Here is a 19,459-nt window from a genome sequence, read left to right on the forward strand (position 1 = left end):
ACACACACACACACACACACACACACACACACACACACACACACACACACACACACACACACACACACACACACACACACACACACACACACACACACAGTCTTGTACAGCTAACCTTGTGGGGACACACAATTCAGTCCCCTAACCCTAACCCGTACTCTTACCCTTACCCTAACACTAACCTTAACCCCAAAACCTAACCTTAACCCTAATCCTAGCTCCTAACCCTAAAACTACCCCTAGCTCCTAACCCTAATTCTAACCTTAACCCTAAACCCCCTAGAAATAGCATTTGACCTTGTGGGGACTAACAAAATGTCCCCAGTTGGTCAGATTTTTGTTTGTTTACTATAGTTAAACACGTCCACACACACTCTCTCTCTCTCTCTCTCTCTCTCTCTCTCTCTCTCTCTCTCTCTCTCTCTCTCTCTCTCTCTCTCTCTCTCTCTCTCTCTCTCTAACAATGTGTGTCCTCGCCAAACTTGGTCAATATTTCGCCTGGTCTCTGTTTCTAAACTTTCCCATCCTGCTGTGCGGTGTGTCTCAGAGAGACTCAGAGAGGCTGAGGCCTCATTGTTTACAGTGTGGGTCCTTTTGAACAGAGGAAGTGGAGGCCAGGCTTTGATGCCACCAACAGGAGGGTAGAGGGTTCACACACTCATCCATAGACAGAGCTTGTAGGATTTGTAGGGTTTGTAGGGCGGCCATGTTCTAAACACTAAAAGGGAACTATGGGGGTGTATGCTGCGAAGTAGAGCTACTAATGTGCTGTCTATGTGGTAGATAGTGGGTGACTATGGGGGGAGGGGTTGTGTGTCTGTGTGTACGTGTGTGTGTGTGTTCACGTGTGTGTGCATGTGTGTGTGTGATACTTTATCGCTCACTGTCTTCCAACTTCTACAACTTTCCCATGAACTGTTGTTCGTATTGTGAAGTACTCATGGCATGATTAACAATGTGTACAACAAATTGAAGTGCCTTTGAACGGGGTATGGTAGTAGGTGCCAGGCGTGCCGGTTTGTGTCACGCTCAACAGTTTCCCCGTGTGTATCAAGATTGGTCCACCACCCAAAGGACATGCAGCCTACTGTGGGAAGCAATGGAGTCAACATGGGCCATCATCCCAGTGGAACGTTTTCAACACCTTGTAGGGTCCATTCCCTGATGAATTTAGGCTGTTCTGAGGGTAAAAGGGGCAAAGGGGGGGTTCAACTTAATATTAGGAAGGTGTTCTTAATGTTTTGTGACCAGGTTCCAAAGTACCCTCTTTAGAACGTTTTGGTGTGTTCTCTAGTCAGCTCTTTTTCCAAGCTACGAAAAGCTCTAGCAAGCCTCTACACTTTTGGGAAAAGGGAGAGAGAAGGTAGGAGTTGGGGTGTGTGTGTGTGGACGACAGTGTGTATGTGTGTGTGTGTGTGTGTTGGGAGGACGACAAGTTTCATACTTCTTGGAGATGTTCCTTTCCCCTCTGGGTATTTTTTAATTAGGCGAACGAACACTGTGCTCTCCAAATTCACATTCAAAGCTCCAAATCAGTTGTAATAGACTGGTAACACACACACACGCAAACACACACACACACCTGAGCCACAGACTCCCTAGTTAGACGTTGACAGTTTTTGTCATCCATGTTTCAATTACTCCTCTCATTATTTTCCTCCCTCCCACGCTTCTCTGCCTCTCCTCTCCCTCGCTTCTCTGCCTCTCCTCTCCCTCGCTTCTCTGCCTCTCCTCTCCCTTGCTTCTCTGCCTCTCCTCTCCCTCGCTTCTCTGCCTCTCCTCTCCTCTCCCTCGCTTCCCTGCCTCTCCTCTCCCTCGCTTCCCTGCCTCTCCTCTCCCTCGCTTCCCTGCGTCTCCTCTCCCTTGCTTCTCTGCCTCTCCTCTCCCTTGCTTCCCTGCCTCTCCTCTCCCTCGCTTCTCTGCCTCTCCTCTCCCTCGCTTCTCTGCCTCTCCTCTCCCTCGCTTCTCTGCCTCTCCTCTCCCTCGCTTCTCTGCCAGAGTCATGCGGTTGTTTGAAGCCTCATCCTTGCTTCTTTCACTGGAGTGAAGAAAGGATGCGAGGAGAAAAAAGATAGAGAGAGAAGAGGAGAAGATAGCAGATATAGTGACCTCTGTCTCACTGTGATTTCCTGCTGAGGCTTAATAGAGTCTCTTTTCCTTCATCCTCCTTCTTCCCTCCTGTTTTCTCTCGTTCTGTCCATCATATATTAAAGTGTGCTTTAATTGACATGACAGCTCAAGGTTAGAAAACTATCGCCAAAGTGGTTAGAGTTTGAGCAACAGCCTTTCTCCCTCTTCTCTTTCCTTCTCCTCTTTACCTACCTTCCTCTACCTGTCTCCACTGTCTTTCCTATAGCATGTTCTATTTTCTCTCTCTCTCTCTCTCTCTCTCTCTCTCTCTCTCTCTCTCTCTCTCTCTCTCTCTCTCTCTCTCTCTCTCTCTCTCTCTCTCTCTCTCTCTCTCTCTCTCCCCCCCTTCTCTCTAACAATGTGTGTCCTCGCCTTAAACTTGGTCAATATTTCGCCTGGTCTCTGTTTCTAAACTTTCCCATCCTGCTGTGCGGTGTGTCTCAGAGAGACTCAGGGGCTGAGGCCTCATTGTTTACAGTGTGGGTCCTTTTGAACAGAAAGTGGAGGCCAGGCTTTGATGCCCCAACAGGAGGGTAGGTTACACACTCATCCATAGACAGAGCTTTGTGGGTTTGTGGGCGGCATGTTCTAACACTAAAAGGGAACTATGGGTGTATGCTGCGAAGTAGAGCTACTAATGTGCTGTCTATGTGGTAGATAGTGGTGACTATTGGGGGGAGGGGTTGTGTGCTGTGTGTGGTGTGTGTGTGTGTGGCACGTGTGTGTGCATGTGTGTTATGCTTATCGCTCACTGTCTTCCAGCTTCTACAACTTTCCCATGAACTGTTGGTCGTATTGTAAGTACTCATGACATGATTAACAATGTGTACAACAAATTGAAGTGCCTTTGAACGGGGTATGGTAGTAGGTGCCAGGCGCCGGTTTGTGTCACGCTCAACAGTTTCCCCGTGTGTATCAAGATTGGTCCACCACCCAAAGGACATGCAGCCTACTGTGGGAAGCAATGGAGTCAACATGGGCCATCATCCCAGTGGAACGTTTCCAACACCTTGTAGGGTCCATTCCCTGACGAATTTAGGCTGTTCTGAGGGTAAAAGGGCAAGGGGGTTCAACTTAATATTAGGAAGGTGTTCTTAATGTTTTGTGACCAGGTTCCAAAGTACCCTCTTTAGAACGTTTTGGTGTAGTTCTCTAGTCAGCTCTTTTTCCAAGCTACGAAAAGCTCTAGCAAGCCTCTACACATTTGGGAAAAAGGAGAGAAGGTAGGAGTTGGGTGTGTGTGTGTGGACGACAGTGTGTATGTGTTGTGTGTGTGTGTGTTGGGAGGACGACAAGTTTCATACTTCTTGGAGATGTTCCTTTCCCTCTGGGTATTTTTTTAATTAGGGGAACGAACACTGTGCTCTCCAAATTCACATTCAAAGCTCCAAATCAGTTGTAATAGACTGGTAACACACACACACGCAAACACACACACACACCTGAGCCACAGACTCCCTAGTTAGACGTTGACAGTTTTTGTCATCCATGTTTCAATTACTCCTCTCATTATTTTCCTCCCTCCCACGCTTCTCTGCCTCTCCTCTCCCTCGCTTCTCTGCCTCTCCTCTCCCTCGCTTCTCTGCCTCTCCTCTCCCTTGCTTCTCTGCCTCTCCTCTCCTCGCTTCTCTGCCTCTTTCCTGCTTCTTGCCTCTCCTCTCCCTCGCTTCTCTGCCTCTCCTCTCCCTCGCTCTCCTCGCTTCCCTGCCTCTCCTCTCCCTCGCTTCCCTGCCCCTCTCCTCGCTCCTTCTCCTCTCCTGCTTCTCTCTCCTGCCTCTGCCTCTCCTTCTCGCTTCTGCCTCTCTCTCCCTCCCTGCCCTCTCCCTCGCTCCCTGCCTCTCCCTCGCTTCTCTCTCTTGCCTGCCTCTCCTGCTTCTCTGCCTCTCCTCTCCTCGCCTCTGCCTGCTCTCTCTCCCTCGTCTCTGCCTCTCCCTCGCTTCTCTGCCAGAGTCATGCGGTTGTTTGAAGCCTCATCCTTGCTTCTTTCACTGGAGTGAAGAAAGGATGCGAGGAGAAAAAAGATAGAGAGAGAAGAGGAGAAGATAGCAGATATAGTGACCTCTGTCTCACTGTGATTTCCTGCTGAGGCTTAATAGAGTCTCTTTTCCTTCATCCTCCTTCTTCCCTCCTGTTTTCTCTCGTTCTGTCCATCATATATTAAAGTGTGCTTTAATTGACATGACAGCTCAAGGTTAGAAAAACTATCGCCAAAGTGGTTAGAGTTTGAGCAACAGCCTTTCTCTTTCTCTCTCTCTTTCTTCCTTCTCCCCTCCCTCATTCCTTTCCTCTCTAGCTGTTTCTCTCACTGTCTTCCTATAGCTCCATTCATCTCTCTCTCTATCTTTCTCTCACAACATTTTCTCTCTCTCTCTCTCTCTCTCTCTCTCTCTCTCTCTCTCTCTCTCTCTCTCTCTCTCTCTCTCTCTCCCTCTGCTACCTCCCTCCGTCTTTGTCTTCTCTATGACATGAGTGGTGCGGTCTATTTTGGTATGTAAAAACAACACATTAATCATGTAGTCCAGAGACTAGTCAGAGAAGATGAAGTCACACATCTCCATCAGTAATACACACATACACCCTGTGTCCCCAGTGCTCTCTCTCTCCCTCTCTCTCTCGCTCTCTCTCTCTTTCTCTCTCTCGCTTTCTCCCCCCCCTCCCCATATCATTACATTGCATTGCTCTTGGCCAGTCCTCATCTCTAAAGCCGGGCTACGATTGTGACTCCATTATAGCATCAATATGTATGATAATGGACATGGAAAGTGGGACAGACTAAATGGGCATACTAAGCTTGTTCCTGTCTATTGTAACAATGGAAAAGTGATGGTGGAGGTGCATTTTATCCAGCTCTCATTAACTATTCCAGCACATCACATGGTGATGGTGCATTGGATCCAGAAAGTCTGTGTCCCAAATGGCACCCTATTCCATATTGCCTCTGCAAAAAATGTGTGCACTATATAGGGAATAGGGTGCCATTTGAGATGCAGACACTGACTACTCTAGCAGTTACACACCATGATTCAGAAGTAGATTTCTGTCTGGGGGGAAATTGGATGGGCTTTCATCTTGGTTCCTTCCCTTCAAATCCGCTAAATGGAAACGAATTAGAGGACATTTAGCAGTGAGATTGGCCACTGATTTACTACCACGATTGGTTTGTGTGGTAGAGGGAAGGGGGAAGGGGGCAGTGTGTGTGTTGTGTGTGTGTGCATGTGTGTGTGTGACTGTACTCCAAAGTGATCTGCAGGAGGAAAACTAATTTGAAACACATACAGACAGAGAGAAAAATATAAACTCCTGAAGCTGCTGGTTTTAATCATGGAATTGTAGGAGGCAGTTTGATCTGTTCCAACCAGGTGTGTGTGTGTGTGTCTGTGTGTGTGCGTGCGTGTGTTGTGTGTCCATTTTTCCATTGTCCTCATCTGTTCCAAGAGAGAGAGCGAGAGAGAGCGAGCGAAAGACACATGGAGAGATAGATAGATAGAGCTTGTATGAATGTGTACTTTTCTACCTGTGTCTAATATGGTAGCAGTCTGTCTCTAACTGTGACTAACAGACCTTACATATCCTCCCTCCCTCCCTCCTCCTTCTCCATTGTCCCAACTTCCTCTCTTACCACAGTCAGTGATCTCTCCACCTCTCTCCACCTCCCCCTGTGCCTCCCTCAGGGCTGCCTGTGTAACAGATAGGCCAATTGAAGCAGCAGGCTAACAGCTCCAGCTAACAGCTTTAGCCACTCAACCCTGATGGATAAGCTACTACTCCCTGCCCCTTGTAATCAATACTAGTCTACCCAGAGAATTGGGAGGCCTAAAGCATTGTATCCAAAGTGATATACTCTGTTTCAGCATTCGAATCAATGGCAAAACCACTCTGAACCTAGCTTGGCATACAAACTGATATATGTGTGTGTGTCGGAGCGTAGGGCCCTCCTACTGTGTGTGTTGATTTTCAAACAGAGCACACACACACACACACAGTCAGAACGGGCAGCTCACTCCATTTGGACAAAGAATAATATTTCGAAATGCTGCTTTGTGTGTGTTCATTTCAGAACTGAACGGATCAATGGAAGAATAGAAGTTGAGGAATTGTTTTGCAACGGTGGAACGGGTCAGATTGCTAGTGTTGGGGTTTTGATGTTATCTGTGTTGTTAGGTTTGGCAGTTGGAGGAATAGTTGGTCTTTTGTATGTAATTTGCTGACATGTCATCCTAATACTGAGGGTTGGGCTCAGTAACAGTACAGTTTTAGCACTGGGACATATGGTGTGTGTGTGTTAGCACAGACACGTGTGTGTGTGTACATGAGTATGATGAATAGTCTCAGTCAGTGCAGCAGTCAGTGTGGTGAAATGTGTCCACCTCATCAGTTAAAGGGAGGAGGAGGGGGAGGAGGAGGGAGGAGAGGCGGTTGCAACTAGCTCTCACAGTCTCACGTCAGAATTAGACATCCATGTTTCTAAAACGTCAAATTTCGAAGTTGTTGCAAACCTTACATTTCAAAGTGTTTAAGGTTAAGCATCAACTCCGAAATCTTAAGGTTAGGGTTAAGGTTTGGGATAGGCTTACAACAAAATCTCAAAATCAACTTTCTATTGCTGGATTTGAACTTGCAACCTTTGGAATCAGAGGCAGATGCTTATGCCCTTCTGTCATCCCCATCCACAACACCTTAGCAAAACCGAAACCTACTTGAAGGTATCAGCGCTCACTGTTGCCCCTAGTGGCCGGTCTCCATGTCATCTCCCGACATCCTCAGACATGGATGAAGTCGAAGACTGACATGTATCACAGGGTGACTTGGCTGGGCGGTTGAGTGGGAGAGGAGGAGGGAGGAGGAGGAGTGGGGGTGAAGAGGGACCCTAGGGAGGGTATGGGGGTTAGGGGTGGAGGCTTGATGGTGTAGGGTTAGCTCTTGAGCTCGACAGTCTAGACAAGAAAACTGTCTCACATTGTTGTTGAGCACCCCCTTTCCTTGGTTTGCTGAAGCACGGAGGCCCACCTGAACACTGTCTCCCATTGTCTCATTCAGACCCTAACAAGAATAGGCAAACTGCTGTTAGAATGCACAGTAAAACACAAATACATCCTTTTTATGCTCAATAGGGTAACACTTTATAGTTACTTTCATTAGCACGCCATTAATATTATAATTGATGAGGCATGTGTTGGTTATTAGCTACTCCTATAGTATCCTCTGCTACTCCTGTAGTATCCTCTGCTACTCCTGTAGTATCCTCTGCTACTCCTATAGTAGCCTCTATTACTCCTATAGTAGCCTCTATTACTAGTACCTTGCCTACCAGACTGGTAGTGTTAGGACTGGAACAAGACTACTCCTATAGCTGTTTCAAATTGAGTCAAGAGAATGAGTCAAACCTTTCCAAAGGGCACGGCTGCTAAGGTAGATTGAATTCTCAGACCATGATCTGATTCCACTGGGGCCATGTGTCTCTCTGTACTGTAAAAATCAATCCTACCAATCGCATCTTGAAAAGGGCAGACCTTGAGGGATCCAGATCAGTTATAGTATCTGTGGTCTGTCTGTGTGTGAGGTGAAGGGATATTAGTGACATCTGCCTGTGAATGGGAGTACTGCAACAGAGAGACAAATTCAAGGCTGATGTCATTGATGTGCTGTAGAATAGCTCAACCTGGTTTTCAAATGAGAGTTCTTCATCTTTTATGTCTTAAATTAGATGTAGATTATTTGATTGTCAAGTCTTTATCGGTCAGCCTATTTTTCAGTCTGTATCTATTACACACAAAGACAGCAGTATCAAATCCTCAAAACATGCGCAATTCATTTGTTGATCCTTCTCTGCACAAAATAACTTGAATTCTATGCTTGTGAGCTCGTGTTTCACCTGGAATCAACAACCAACACATTAAAGGCATCTTGAATCTTCACTTTTCAGCATTTCTCTCAAGTACAGCAGCGTGATCATATTCATTCCAAAAACTCACCACGAGGTGGCGCTCTCCTCGATTTTAATCGCCCTATCTGGAAACAGCTGTCTAGACCCAGATAAACTGGAATACAGTGCAGACTGCAGCGCTGCAGCCAGTGACCCTGTGGCTACAAACTACAGTAGGGAGAAAAGTCTCCCAGGGGGCTTTCCGTCAGAGATAAATGTGTCTGGTCTTTTTCTGTCATTTATTTCCTGTCATTTTTTTCTCTCCATCATTATTTATGTACATTTTGGCCCCGGGACTGTTCCTGTGAGAGATAGATTTCCACTGGGCGGAATCCCTTGTCTTTCCGATGGTTTTTAAGACATATTTTTCCTCTCTCTGTCTTTTCACGCTTTCTTTTAGCTGTGATTTACATTTTTGATGAATTTGAATGGAATGGCCATTTCTACAGCACCTGTGTCCGTGCTCAAACTAGGCTAGACAGTAGAGTATTGTTCATCAATAGATGCACTTAGAATATTGTATTATAATCCCTGTCAGAGTGAATGAAGGATAAATGTTTTTATACCCTTCAGTTGAATGTCAAGACAATTATCATATTATCAAATCAAATCAAAAGTTATTGGTCACATACACATATTTAGCAGATGTTATTGCGGGTGTAGCTAAATGCTTGTACAAAGTTGCTTAGGAGCTAAATATGCTAAATATGTCGGCGCCATCTTACGTCATCATTGCTCAGAACTCACATTGTTCACCACCTTCTTGTAAATAAGAATTACAATTCCCTTTGAGAGACAGTGGTCCCAGTCTTCAGTCAGATTATAACTGAGATAAGTTATGGACTCAAGTGATTGGTCAGCTTTTGGGGCCTCGCCGCAGGCTATGAGCTAAGTAGCATTGTGTTGTCCCTAGTGATGGTGTAAGTCTCCAATCAACAGACTGGGCCTTTTTGGCTAATTAGAAACAAGGGATGGGGTGTGTGTTAGGCGAGGGGGGTAATTGTGTGTGTGTGTATGTGTGTGTGTTCGTGGGGGGGGGTAATTTATTCTCTGTACCCTTTTAGGGGAGGGTTGCTAGTGGGCAGAAGGAGCTTGAGCCTTGGAGGGAGTTGAGGGGTGGTTACTCCTCAAGGATTTGGGGTTCAGGTTAGGGGGGTTAGAAACTTTTGTGAGTGTAATGTTTATTGTTCATTTTGATTGTTTATTTAACTTTTGTTTATGATCTATTTCACTTGCTTTAGCAATGTAAACATATGTTTCCCATGCCAATAAAGCCCATTGAATTGAATGGAATTGAGAAGGAAAGAGAGAGGGAGGGGGAGGAAGAGAGGAAGGAGGGAGAGGAGAGATTCATTTGGAGAAGTACACATTTACCTTCAGACCTCCGGGCCAAACTGTGGGGGCCATTGGGTGTAATTAGTGCACAACCATCATGTTATTACTGTAGCTAAAGACCCCCTCAGTCTTTATCTCTCAATCTGTTCCAGTTCATACGCTGTCAATAAGAAACAGATTGCCTGGTTTGGATAGCAGCTCACAGGATTAAAAGCTGGTCCCAATTAACTCCTTAACCCTCCTTTTTGCCCTAACCTTTCAATGTATGTAGATCTGTAAGGTAGAAGCAATATGGTGGAAGCCCCCCCCACTACACTGCTTATACCCAGACCCTTCAGATCTGAAAACATTGAAGGTTTAGGGCCAAGGGGAGGGTTAGGGAGCAATTTGGGACTGGCTGATACAGAACATAAAAGAGGAATGGCAGGTCTTCATTCACAGTGGTTCAGGAATGGCTTGACTAACCTAGTGTCCTCTGTACTGACACATATCACAAAGGGTCAGAGGTCACATTTGTTTGACCTGCTAATCAGTCAGTAGATCTGTTTAACTGGTCAATGGTCTCATGTAAGCCTTACGGCTTCCTAAATGTGGGTTAGTGAGTGAGCGGAGTGATGACATGCTCATGTTTGTGTACGTGTGTAGGCCTATGGACACATCAGTTTGTCACACAAACATTCTTACTGTAATCAGTCTGATTTCGCTTGTCATCCTTGAATCCTTGGATGACATGACTTCCTAGACATATGAAGGTCAATTTGATCTTTAACTTCTGCTGCCATGTGTGATCAGTCTTCTAAATTTAGCATGGTCGTACAGAAAAAACAAACACTTATTTTGAAATGGAGACAGCATTTTGATTCCCACTACCTGTAAAGGGGAAACACTAGCCTTCAGAAACCACACACACACCCTTTTGAAATATTTTACAATATACCTACAGTTGAAGTCAGAAGTTTACATACACCTTAGCCAAATACATTTAAACTCAGTTTTTCACAATTCCTGACATTTAGCCCTCTGTAGCTCAGTTGGTAGAGCATGGCGTAAGCAATGCCAGGGTTGTGGGTTCGATTCCCACGGGGGGCCAGTATGAAAATGTATGCACTCACTAACTGTAAGTCGCTCTAGATAAGAGCGTCTGCTAAATGACTAAAATGTAAATGTAAAAATTCCCTGTCTTAGGTCAGTTAGGATCACCACTTTATTTTAAGAATGTGAAATGTCAGAATAATAGTAGAGAGAATGATTTATTTCAGCTTTTATTTATTTCATCACATTCCCAGTGGGTCAGAAGTTTACATACACTCAATTAGTATTTGGTAGCATTGCCTTTAAATTGTTTAACTTGGGTCAAACGTTTCGGGTAGCCTTCCACAAGCTTCCCACAATAAGTTGGGTGAATTTTGACCCATTCCTCCTGACAGAGCTGGTGTAACTGAGTCAGGTTTGTAGGCCTCCTTGCTCGCACATGCTTTTTCAGTTTTGCCCACAAATTGTCTATAGGATTGAGGTCAGGGCTTTGTGATGGCCACTCCAATACCTTGACTTTGTTGTCCTTAAGCCATTTTGCCACAACTTTGGAAGTATGCTTGGGGTCATTGTCCATTTGGAAGACCCATTTGCGACCAAATTTCCTGACTGATGTCTTGAGATGTTGCCTCAATATATCCACATAATTTTCCTTCCTCATGATGCCATCTAGTTTGTGAAGTACACCAGTCCCTCCTGCAGCAAAGCACCCCCACAGCATGATGCTGCCACCCCCGTGCTTCACGGTTGGGATGGTGTTCTTCGGTTGCAAATACCCCCTTTTTCCTCCAAACATAACGATGGTCATTATGGCCAAACAGTTCTATTTTTATTTCATCAGACCAGAGGACATTTCTCCAAAAAGTACAATATTTTTCCCCATGTACAGTTGCAAACCATAGTCTGGCTTTTTTATGGAGGTTTTGGAGCAGTGGCTTCTTCCTTGCTAAGCGGCCTTTCAGGTTATGTCGATATAGGACTCGTTTCCTCCAGTATCTTCACAAGGTCCTTTGCTGTTGTTCTGGGATTGATTTGCACTTTTCGCACCAAAGTACGTTCATCTCTAGGAGACAGAACGCGTCTCCTTCCTGAGCGGTATGACGGCTGTGTGGTCCCATGGTATTTATACTTGCGTACTATTGTTTGTACAGATGAACGTGGTACCTTCAGGCGTTTGGAAATTGCTCCCAAAGATGAACCAGACTTGTGGAGGTCTACAATTTTTTTTCTGAGGTCTTGGCTGATTTCTTTTGATTTTCCCATGATGTCAAGCAAAGAGGCACTGAGTTTGAAGATAGGCCTTGAAATACATCCATAGGTACACCTCCAATTGACTCAAATGATGTCAATTAGCCTATCAGAAGCTTCTAAAGCCATGACATCATTTTCTGGAATTTTCCAAGCTAGTTAAAGGCACAGTCAACTTAGTGTATGTAAACTTCTGACCCACTGGAATTGTGATACAGTGAATTATAAGTGAAATAATTTGTCTGTAAACAATTATTGGAAAAAGTAGATGTCCTAACCGACTTGCCAAAACTATAGTTTGTTAACGAGACATTTGTGGAGTGGTTGAAAAACGAGTTTTAATGACTCCAACCTAAGTGTATGTAAACTTCCGACTTCAACGGTACATATTTCCCCCCCTCCTTTTCCCCTTCCTCTTTCCCTCTCTCCTTTAAATATTTCTCTCATTACAAGACATAGGAAGAGAGCTAGCGGCCAGAACTAACCGCCACGCCCCCGAGGGAACATTATTATTTCAGCCTTGGGTACACTGGTCACGAGACAGTGTACCCCCCCCCACCCCAACTCTCCCTAATGTCTTTCAGATGCCTCCCAAAAAACCTGGGCCTCAAAACAGCCAAAAATGTTTACTTGTATTTAACACTAGCTAGCTGTTAGCTGCTAGGCTAATGGGATAATTTAGATCAATATTTATACATACTTAACAGTTTGTTGAGTAGATGTACAGTATGTAGCCCACTCTGCTGTTGAGGGTTAATGCAAATCCTGAATGCTTAGCTAAACTCATGACCACCATATGATGATACAGTAATACACCTCAAAGTGTTTATAGTATGACCTTTATCAGGGTCCTATTCATTAGACACCAAATGGAGGAAAACAGGCTGAAAGAGGGAGCGATTATACTGTAACTTGTCCAATAACAAAGACTTGTTTGTTTCCCATTGCAAAACTGTACACGGTGTGCCCTAATGAATATGACCCAGTTTACCAGGACTTAGTTAATGACTGAATCGAAACACACAGGGTATCGATTTAACCAAGAGATTGTTCTTGTTCTCAAGTACGAAGGGTTATTAGTTAGCTACAGTAAGTCTGTCATTGTTGATCCAGCCATATAATAGTTATTCTATTTCTATGGATCGATCTATCTCACTCAACACGAAGACGATGCACAGTATTGCTAATAGAAGAACTAGACAGAAATTCCAACGCTGGAGTTGCTGGTTGTGGTTGATACACATGGACATTTACAGTTTGATGAAAAAGTGATTACACAGTTTACTTTTCTTGATTTTGACTTGTTTATAAGATGTTCAGGACAGGTTTGCCTTGTAAATGAAGCTCTGCAGGCATCGTTTAACAGTCTCCAGGGTAGAGGAGTACAGTTAAGTACTTTTCAGCCTGCTGCAGTGTTCGACCAAACAAAACCCTTTCCTTACTACACAGCGTGAAACACGGAAGGCAGTTTACTTGTACTATTTGTACAAGTTAAGTATTGATTGTGTTAGTGGTTTAGTGTTTTAAGTGCTTAAAAAGATATTCAACTTGAAAATATGTCCCTGATGTTCCTCCCCTCTCCTCCTCCCCTCTCCTCCCCCTCCTCCCCCTCCACTGGTTAGGTTTTGACTGTAAACCTGGGAGCCTTCCCTCTGTGTCTGTGTAGTTTTAAAGGCCCTGGTAGCCCACTACCCCTAGCTCAGGTCACAGTGTGTTGTAAACTCTGTAAGTGAGGCCTCTTCTCCTGTTAACTCTCCAACACTGGGGACTGGCATAGCCAGGTGGGCCTTTGTTATGGGGTTATAGGTAGACAGCACTGACAGTACACTAGAGTAGAGTAGTGTTAAGTAGTGCTCAATACAATACAGACGTTTGTGATTGGAGATGAATTGTGAGATTATTATAGAAATATGGACTAAAGAATCATAGAATTACAGAATATAGAATCATAGAATTATAGAATGTAAAACTATAGAACTATATAGAATTGGTGTTGTTGTTCTGTGTGGGTATATCTATATGGACATATATATATGGGTGTCTATAGAAGCATAGCAGTAGATCGTAAGAAATTGAACATGCCCATTGAAAATCCTGGAAATCTCTATCACCCATAAAGAAGAGGATATTGGCAGCTTTGCCAACATTGCAGCAGGACCAAAGACAGAAAAAGGGCAAATATCCCAAGAAAATATCCTGCTAGCTGGTGCAAGAATTCTCATTCCCCTAATTATTTCCATTAAAATCCCAGCTCTAACTACAGTCTCACTGGCAGCTGAATACAATAGCTTCAGTTGTTTCTCTTTAGCTGGAGAGTCATCTGCCCAGAGCGGCTGACCACTGATGACACCAGGGTAGGAGCTAGAGTCCCTCTGGTCACAATGGACAGTATTCTGACCTGACTTGGCTGGCCATTAGAACAATATAAGGTCATTATTTATGATTCATCCTCTGTGGAGAGCTACAAAGAGGCTAATTGAGGCAGGGTGGTGACACTGAAAGTCCTATCATGCCTTTATGCCACTAGGAAGGTACAGAGAGATGGCCACTGACTGCATCGTCAGCATGATGAAACACCAAGCTGTTCCAAGCAGGATTCTGCCCTCTGCAGTTAACGCACACACACACACAACACACACAATATTTGCACACCATCACACCTGCCATTTAATTACAGCCGCCGGCCAGTTAGGTTAACTGTCTTACTGAAGGACACACTTACACCATACCTCCAACCTCGCCCAGGTACCTAACCTATAACCCTATAGCCATGTACTATACCATACTGTATCTATAACCCCCCCCCCATACATACTGCTTCACCTTGCCTGTATCCCAAATGGTACCTTATTCCCTATATAGTGCACCAGAGCCCATAGAGAATAGGGTGCCATTTGGGACATACATTTAGCCTGTTCTTCCCTACCTTCTCAGTGGTAGTGTGTATCTAATGCAGCAGTTTGGTACTGCTTCACAATACTTAGTATTCTGTAGTCTCTGAGTTGGATGACCTGGCATCAATGTCACTTTTTATAAATATAATTATTTGTTCTGTCTCTCTCTCTCTCTCTCTCTCTCTCTCTCTCTCTCTCTCTCTCTCTCTCTCTCTCTCTCTCTCTCTCTCTCTCTCTCTCTCTCTCTCTCTCTCTCTCTCTCTCTCTCTCTCTCTCTCTCTCTCTCTCTTTCTCTCTCTCTCTCTTTCTCGCTCTTTCTCTCTTTCTCGCTCTTTCTCGCTTTCTCGCTCTCTCTCGCCACCAGCAGTCACAGCATAGCACAGCACACACCCATTCAGCAGGGCTAGCTCCGCTCCGCAGTCCGCACTCCCCTTATTTTAGCCGTAGTTTAGCTAGCAACATAATCCAATAATAATCCATGAAGCTACAAGACTTGAACAGATCCTCCTTCTCTTTCTCTCTGATGGAGGAAACAAGGAAAGGGGGGATGAAGAGGAGGAGGGAGGAAGGGAGGATGGTGGTGCCATTTCAAACGTCACATGATTAGGTTGTCAGTTGGCCCTACTCATTCCCCTCTCTCTCTCTCTCTCTCTCTCTCTCACATACATACTCTCATACTCGCTCACTCACTCCTCTCACATACACACACGCCTCTCTCCGTCTCTGCGTCCGGGCTGCGCTGTGTGTATGTGAATGAGGTTAAGGAGTGACAGACGCTCTATTATGTGTGTCTCCTCTGTGCTGCTGTCCTTCACTTGACTCTCATCATGTCCCTCTGTTGTTGCTTCTTTTTTAGGGACTATGGATCGTCCAAGCGCAAATCAGGTAAGGCACCTGTCTTTCTACTACCCTATTGATTTAAAGTGTCTTTATGTTTTGTACAGTATGTATGTCAGCAAACTATCTTCTATAGGGCAATTGATTGACTTAAGTAGATGGAGGGAAACTTTACCCCCCTTCTACTTCAACCTGTTGAACTGAATGAGCTGTCATGCTGGTGAATAGTGCTTGTCACACCGCATGACTGTAAGTTCCGGTGGATAGAACCTGCTAAATGCGGATTATTATATTATTATTATTATGTTTCTGTTCAGATCTACCTTTCCCTTTAACTGTCGCTTTCATGTCTATCTGTCAATGTGTGTTTTGTTTACTTGTCCGCTAACGGAACAGAACAGTGACCGACTGTTGACCAGTGTTTTTGGGATGCGTTCCAACTGAACAAACCCTCTGTATAGCCTCGCCTTGCCTTGAGCCCTGGGTGGGGTCGATAAAGTATTGAAACTCCTGGGGATGGTTCAGGAAGGAGGAGTCATTGATGTTCTGTTCTAGTCTGACAGGATGAATTATTTTCTGTTGTGGGGAGAGACAGAGATTGAGATATAAATTATTCCCGTATAGTGTATTAGTTTTGTCAGAGCCCTATGGTCAAAAGTATAGGTGATATAAAGGTTGAATAGGGTGTAATTTAGGGCACTGCACATGGTCAAAGCTGTTAAAAGATTTATTGGCTGTGGGTTGGTTTAAGTAATAGAGATAGTTTTTGTATGAACATACATAAAATACATGTAGAGTGTGAAGGATGCTGGGGAAGATTCTAGAGGGAGACACCCTTGTGTATACTGTGTCACTACCGTATTGGAAAGTGGGTGGGTTAGCCTGGTTCCAGATCTGTTTGTGCTGTCTTGCCAACCCCCATGGTCAAAGATTTGGCAGGACAAATCTGGGACTCGGCTGGATGGGTGTATGTGTGTGGTAGAACATATGACTTTCTCTTATTTTATGCTAGGCTATACAATATGACTGACCTATGGAATATGAACTTGTTCAGTGGGTCAGATATATACTGTGACTAAGCTGTTTATCCATACATTCATACTTAAAAAGGTTTTGAGGTCGACATTAGCCATCTTAACGTGTTAGCATTGTGATGATATAGAAATAGCTGCTTAGCCATAGCATTTCGCTGCACGTGTGTGAGTCACCATTATCAAATCAAAGTTTATTGGTCGCGTACACAAATTTGCAGATGTTATCGCAGGTGCAGCGAAATGCTTATTGCAAAATTAGCTAGGAGCTAGAAACAGGGTGATCGTGCCTATCGGCGCCATCTTACTTGTGCTATGTGCGTCTTAAAGGGATAGCTCAACCGATATGTGTTTTTTAAAGGGATAGTTCAGCCAAAACCATGCTAATATTGGACTTCTATGGGTTTAGATAATGCTAGCTAGCTAAGTAAACGGTTGGTGACAGTGGCTAAATAAACAAAACAAAAGCATGGATTGCACTCTGTTCTTGTCCATGGACTGCTTTCAGGGTAAGGAGACCAATAAGTAGATTTGGTAATTTAAGTGAACCATCCCTTTAATATCTATTTTTCCCACACACAGAGGTTGGGAGAGGGAAGGGAGAAGCACACGCCAGACTTTTGCATGAATTATTAAATAGAAAAGAGCAGGAAATGCTTTGTGGTTAATGATCAATCACATTTCCGTCCGTTCTGAAGCCTAAAAGGCCACTTTTTGATAGATTAGTAGTAGCAGACCATATCTACAAGCCAATATGATTTTCAGATAGTTTTTTTATATTGCGTGGTGATATCAGGGTGCTTTGCAGTAATATTAGACTGTAATAATTTACCTTCAACTAGTTTTCCTTCTAACTTTGGTCTTACTTTTTTTCAATCTGTTTTTTCAATCAGTTCCAACATGCTTCAAGAACATTGAATTTAATCAGAATGACTAATAGCAGTTAATCAAAGTCAATCATAATTTGGTAAATGTAACCGACAAGTTGTTTGAAGCATAGAACACGAACCCAACGAACTTCCTTAAACCATGAAGTTGGCCAATGCCCTGAATGTGTTCACGTCTATTAGATTACATTTCTTTTTGTTTAAACAGAACTGACTACTTTAAATGAGCTACAAGACAGGTTAGCCTTTTAGATCATAATGAATGAGATTACATGGACAGCGGGGACCTGATCCTAGATCAGCACTCCTACTGATGTTTTATTAATTCGGGCCCTTTGTTTGGGCTGAGGAACAGGTGATTTGGTGTATCTGCATTGACAGTGAGGTTAATGGTTTGGCATCTTAGCTGGTTGGCATCAGATCCAATTATCCCTTTGTGATTAAGTGGTTACTTAAATCTATCTGTCTGTCAAGATTGTGTTTTGTCTGGATGGACAGACATTAAGTTCAGTAGTTCACCCATCTGACAGGTTGTTGCATAATAGCCAGAGTTTTTCCTGACCTTATTGGTTTATTAGGATCCCCAGTAGCTTTTGCCGAAGCAGAAGCAATTCTTCCTGGGGTCCACACAAAAACATAAAACATGACAAGTAACACTGATACACTGATAGACAAGAACTGTCACACAAATGTAAAATACAAACAATACAACTAAAGAATAATGTGTGTGTAGATTGTGTGTGTTAGAGTGTGATAGAGTGTGTGTGTGTGTGTGTGTGTGTGTGTGCGTGTCATGACCTGACAATGGAAAACTCTGGAACCTAGTTATAGCCTAGGGGTAATGTTTTTTTTTTCTGGTCAGGTCACGTGGTCAGGAAAAGTCATAGCCTGCCCATTATGTGTGAAGGGAGGCTGGGGCTTCAGGAATCCCATGATTGGCTGGTGCTGCTATATGTCCAATGGACATCGACCAATAATGGAATCTCTTTGCATATGACAGATAGTCTCGCCATATCTTCCCGACCCAGGATGTGAACTCGAAACCCTCTACACAAGAACACAGCATACAGGTTCCCTAAACTTTAGACCCCATCACTGTCGTTCCTTCCTCAGCAGGAATCACTATAGGAGGGAGTGACTCTCTTAGCTGTGTATTAGAACCAGTAGTTAACATGAGGGACAGGGTTATAGTAGCATGCTACTGTAGTTTGTGGTGCGTTTTATTTGGGTCTTAGCTGCAGTATAAATCTAGAGATTACATAGTGTTAGCCTTCCCATAGACTCTGTTTACACTATGGTCTGCATGGCTCCATGTCTGCAATGCCACAAAATTGCATGGAGTTAGTTACAGCATATAGGCTACACCACTAACTGATTATGTGACCTTTTCCAATTTAACACTGATTCCTCTATTAACTTTAGATGTTTCATTCGGCTTTTACACAATATTTGCCCTTTTTAACAATTTGACATGTGGCAATTTGACATTTACTTTCTTCACTTATCAGCTTAATCTACACAGTGGTGGAATAATCCTTATATAAAAACCCAAACTGCCTCAGTCCAGATGAAGACCTCAGAGGTAATAAAGACTGTGAGGAAAATAAAGGTCAGAAGTGGATTTTAGCTTACTTACTGGAGGGGGTCCCTCCCTCCCTCCCTCCCTCCCTATCTCCCTCCCTCCCTCCATGTCAGTCCTAGAGAGTTTCTGCCTTGCATGTGAAGGCCAGATGCAGTGAACAGAGGCCGCTTCCCAAATGGTATTCTATTCCCTTTATAGTGTACTACTTTTAACCAGGATCCATAGGGCACTGGTCAAAAATAGTTCACTATAGAGAATAGGGTGCTATTTGGGATGCACACAGAGTGAATGTGGAGGCCAGGGGTTGAGAGAGAATGTCAGTCTGACTACAGGCCCTGATCTAGTGTTTACGTGGCATGGCGGATAAGATGTCAGCGTGACGTAGAAATGCCTAATAGTGTTTACATGGGGCCTGCCGGGCTGGGGAGAAGGGGGAGTGTGGGCTGTCGATTGTGCGTGTATGTGTGTGTGTGGTTGATGTGTGCGAGCCTGTGTGTGTTCTGTTAGGAATGGGAAGAGGGGTGGTGATTTAAGGGAGGGGGGAGGGGCATAACACGAGG

The 19,459-nt window shown here is 44.2% G+C and overlaps 1 protein-coding gene across 1 annotated transcript in view; it reads left to right on the forward strand.

The window, feature by feature from the left end:
• The window catches only part of LOC121559867 (SH3 and PX domain-containing protein 2A), a gene marked incomplete at its 3' end in the record, with an annotated part of 87,314 nt that overhangs the window by 44,624 nt on the left and 23,231 nt on the right, over positions 1-19,459 (forward strand). The window contains exon 6 of the mRNA XM_045218269.1: positions 15,419-15,447. Coding sequence (XP_045074204.1) covers positions 15,419-15,447 — 29 coding nt within the window. The remainder of the gene's footprint in view (positions 1-15,418; positions 15,448-19,459) is intronic.

The sequence above is a fragment of the Coregonus clupeaformis genome, unplaced genomic scaffold (genome assembly GCF_020615455.1).
Source record: "Coregonus clupeaformis isolate EN_2021a unplaced genomic scaffold, ASM2061545v1 scaf1473, whole genome shotgun sequence".
In the NCBI taxonomy this organism is placed as follows: domain Eukaryota; kingdom Metazoa; phylum Chordata; class Actinopteri; order Salmoniformes; family Salmonidae; genus Coregonus; species Coregonus clupeaformis.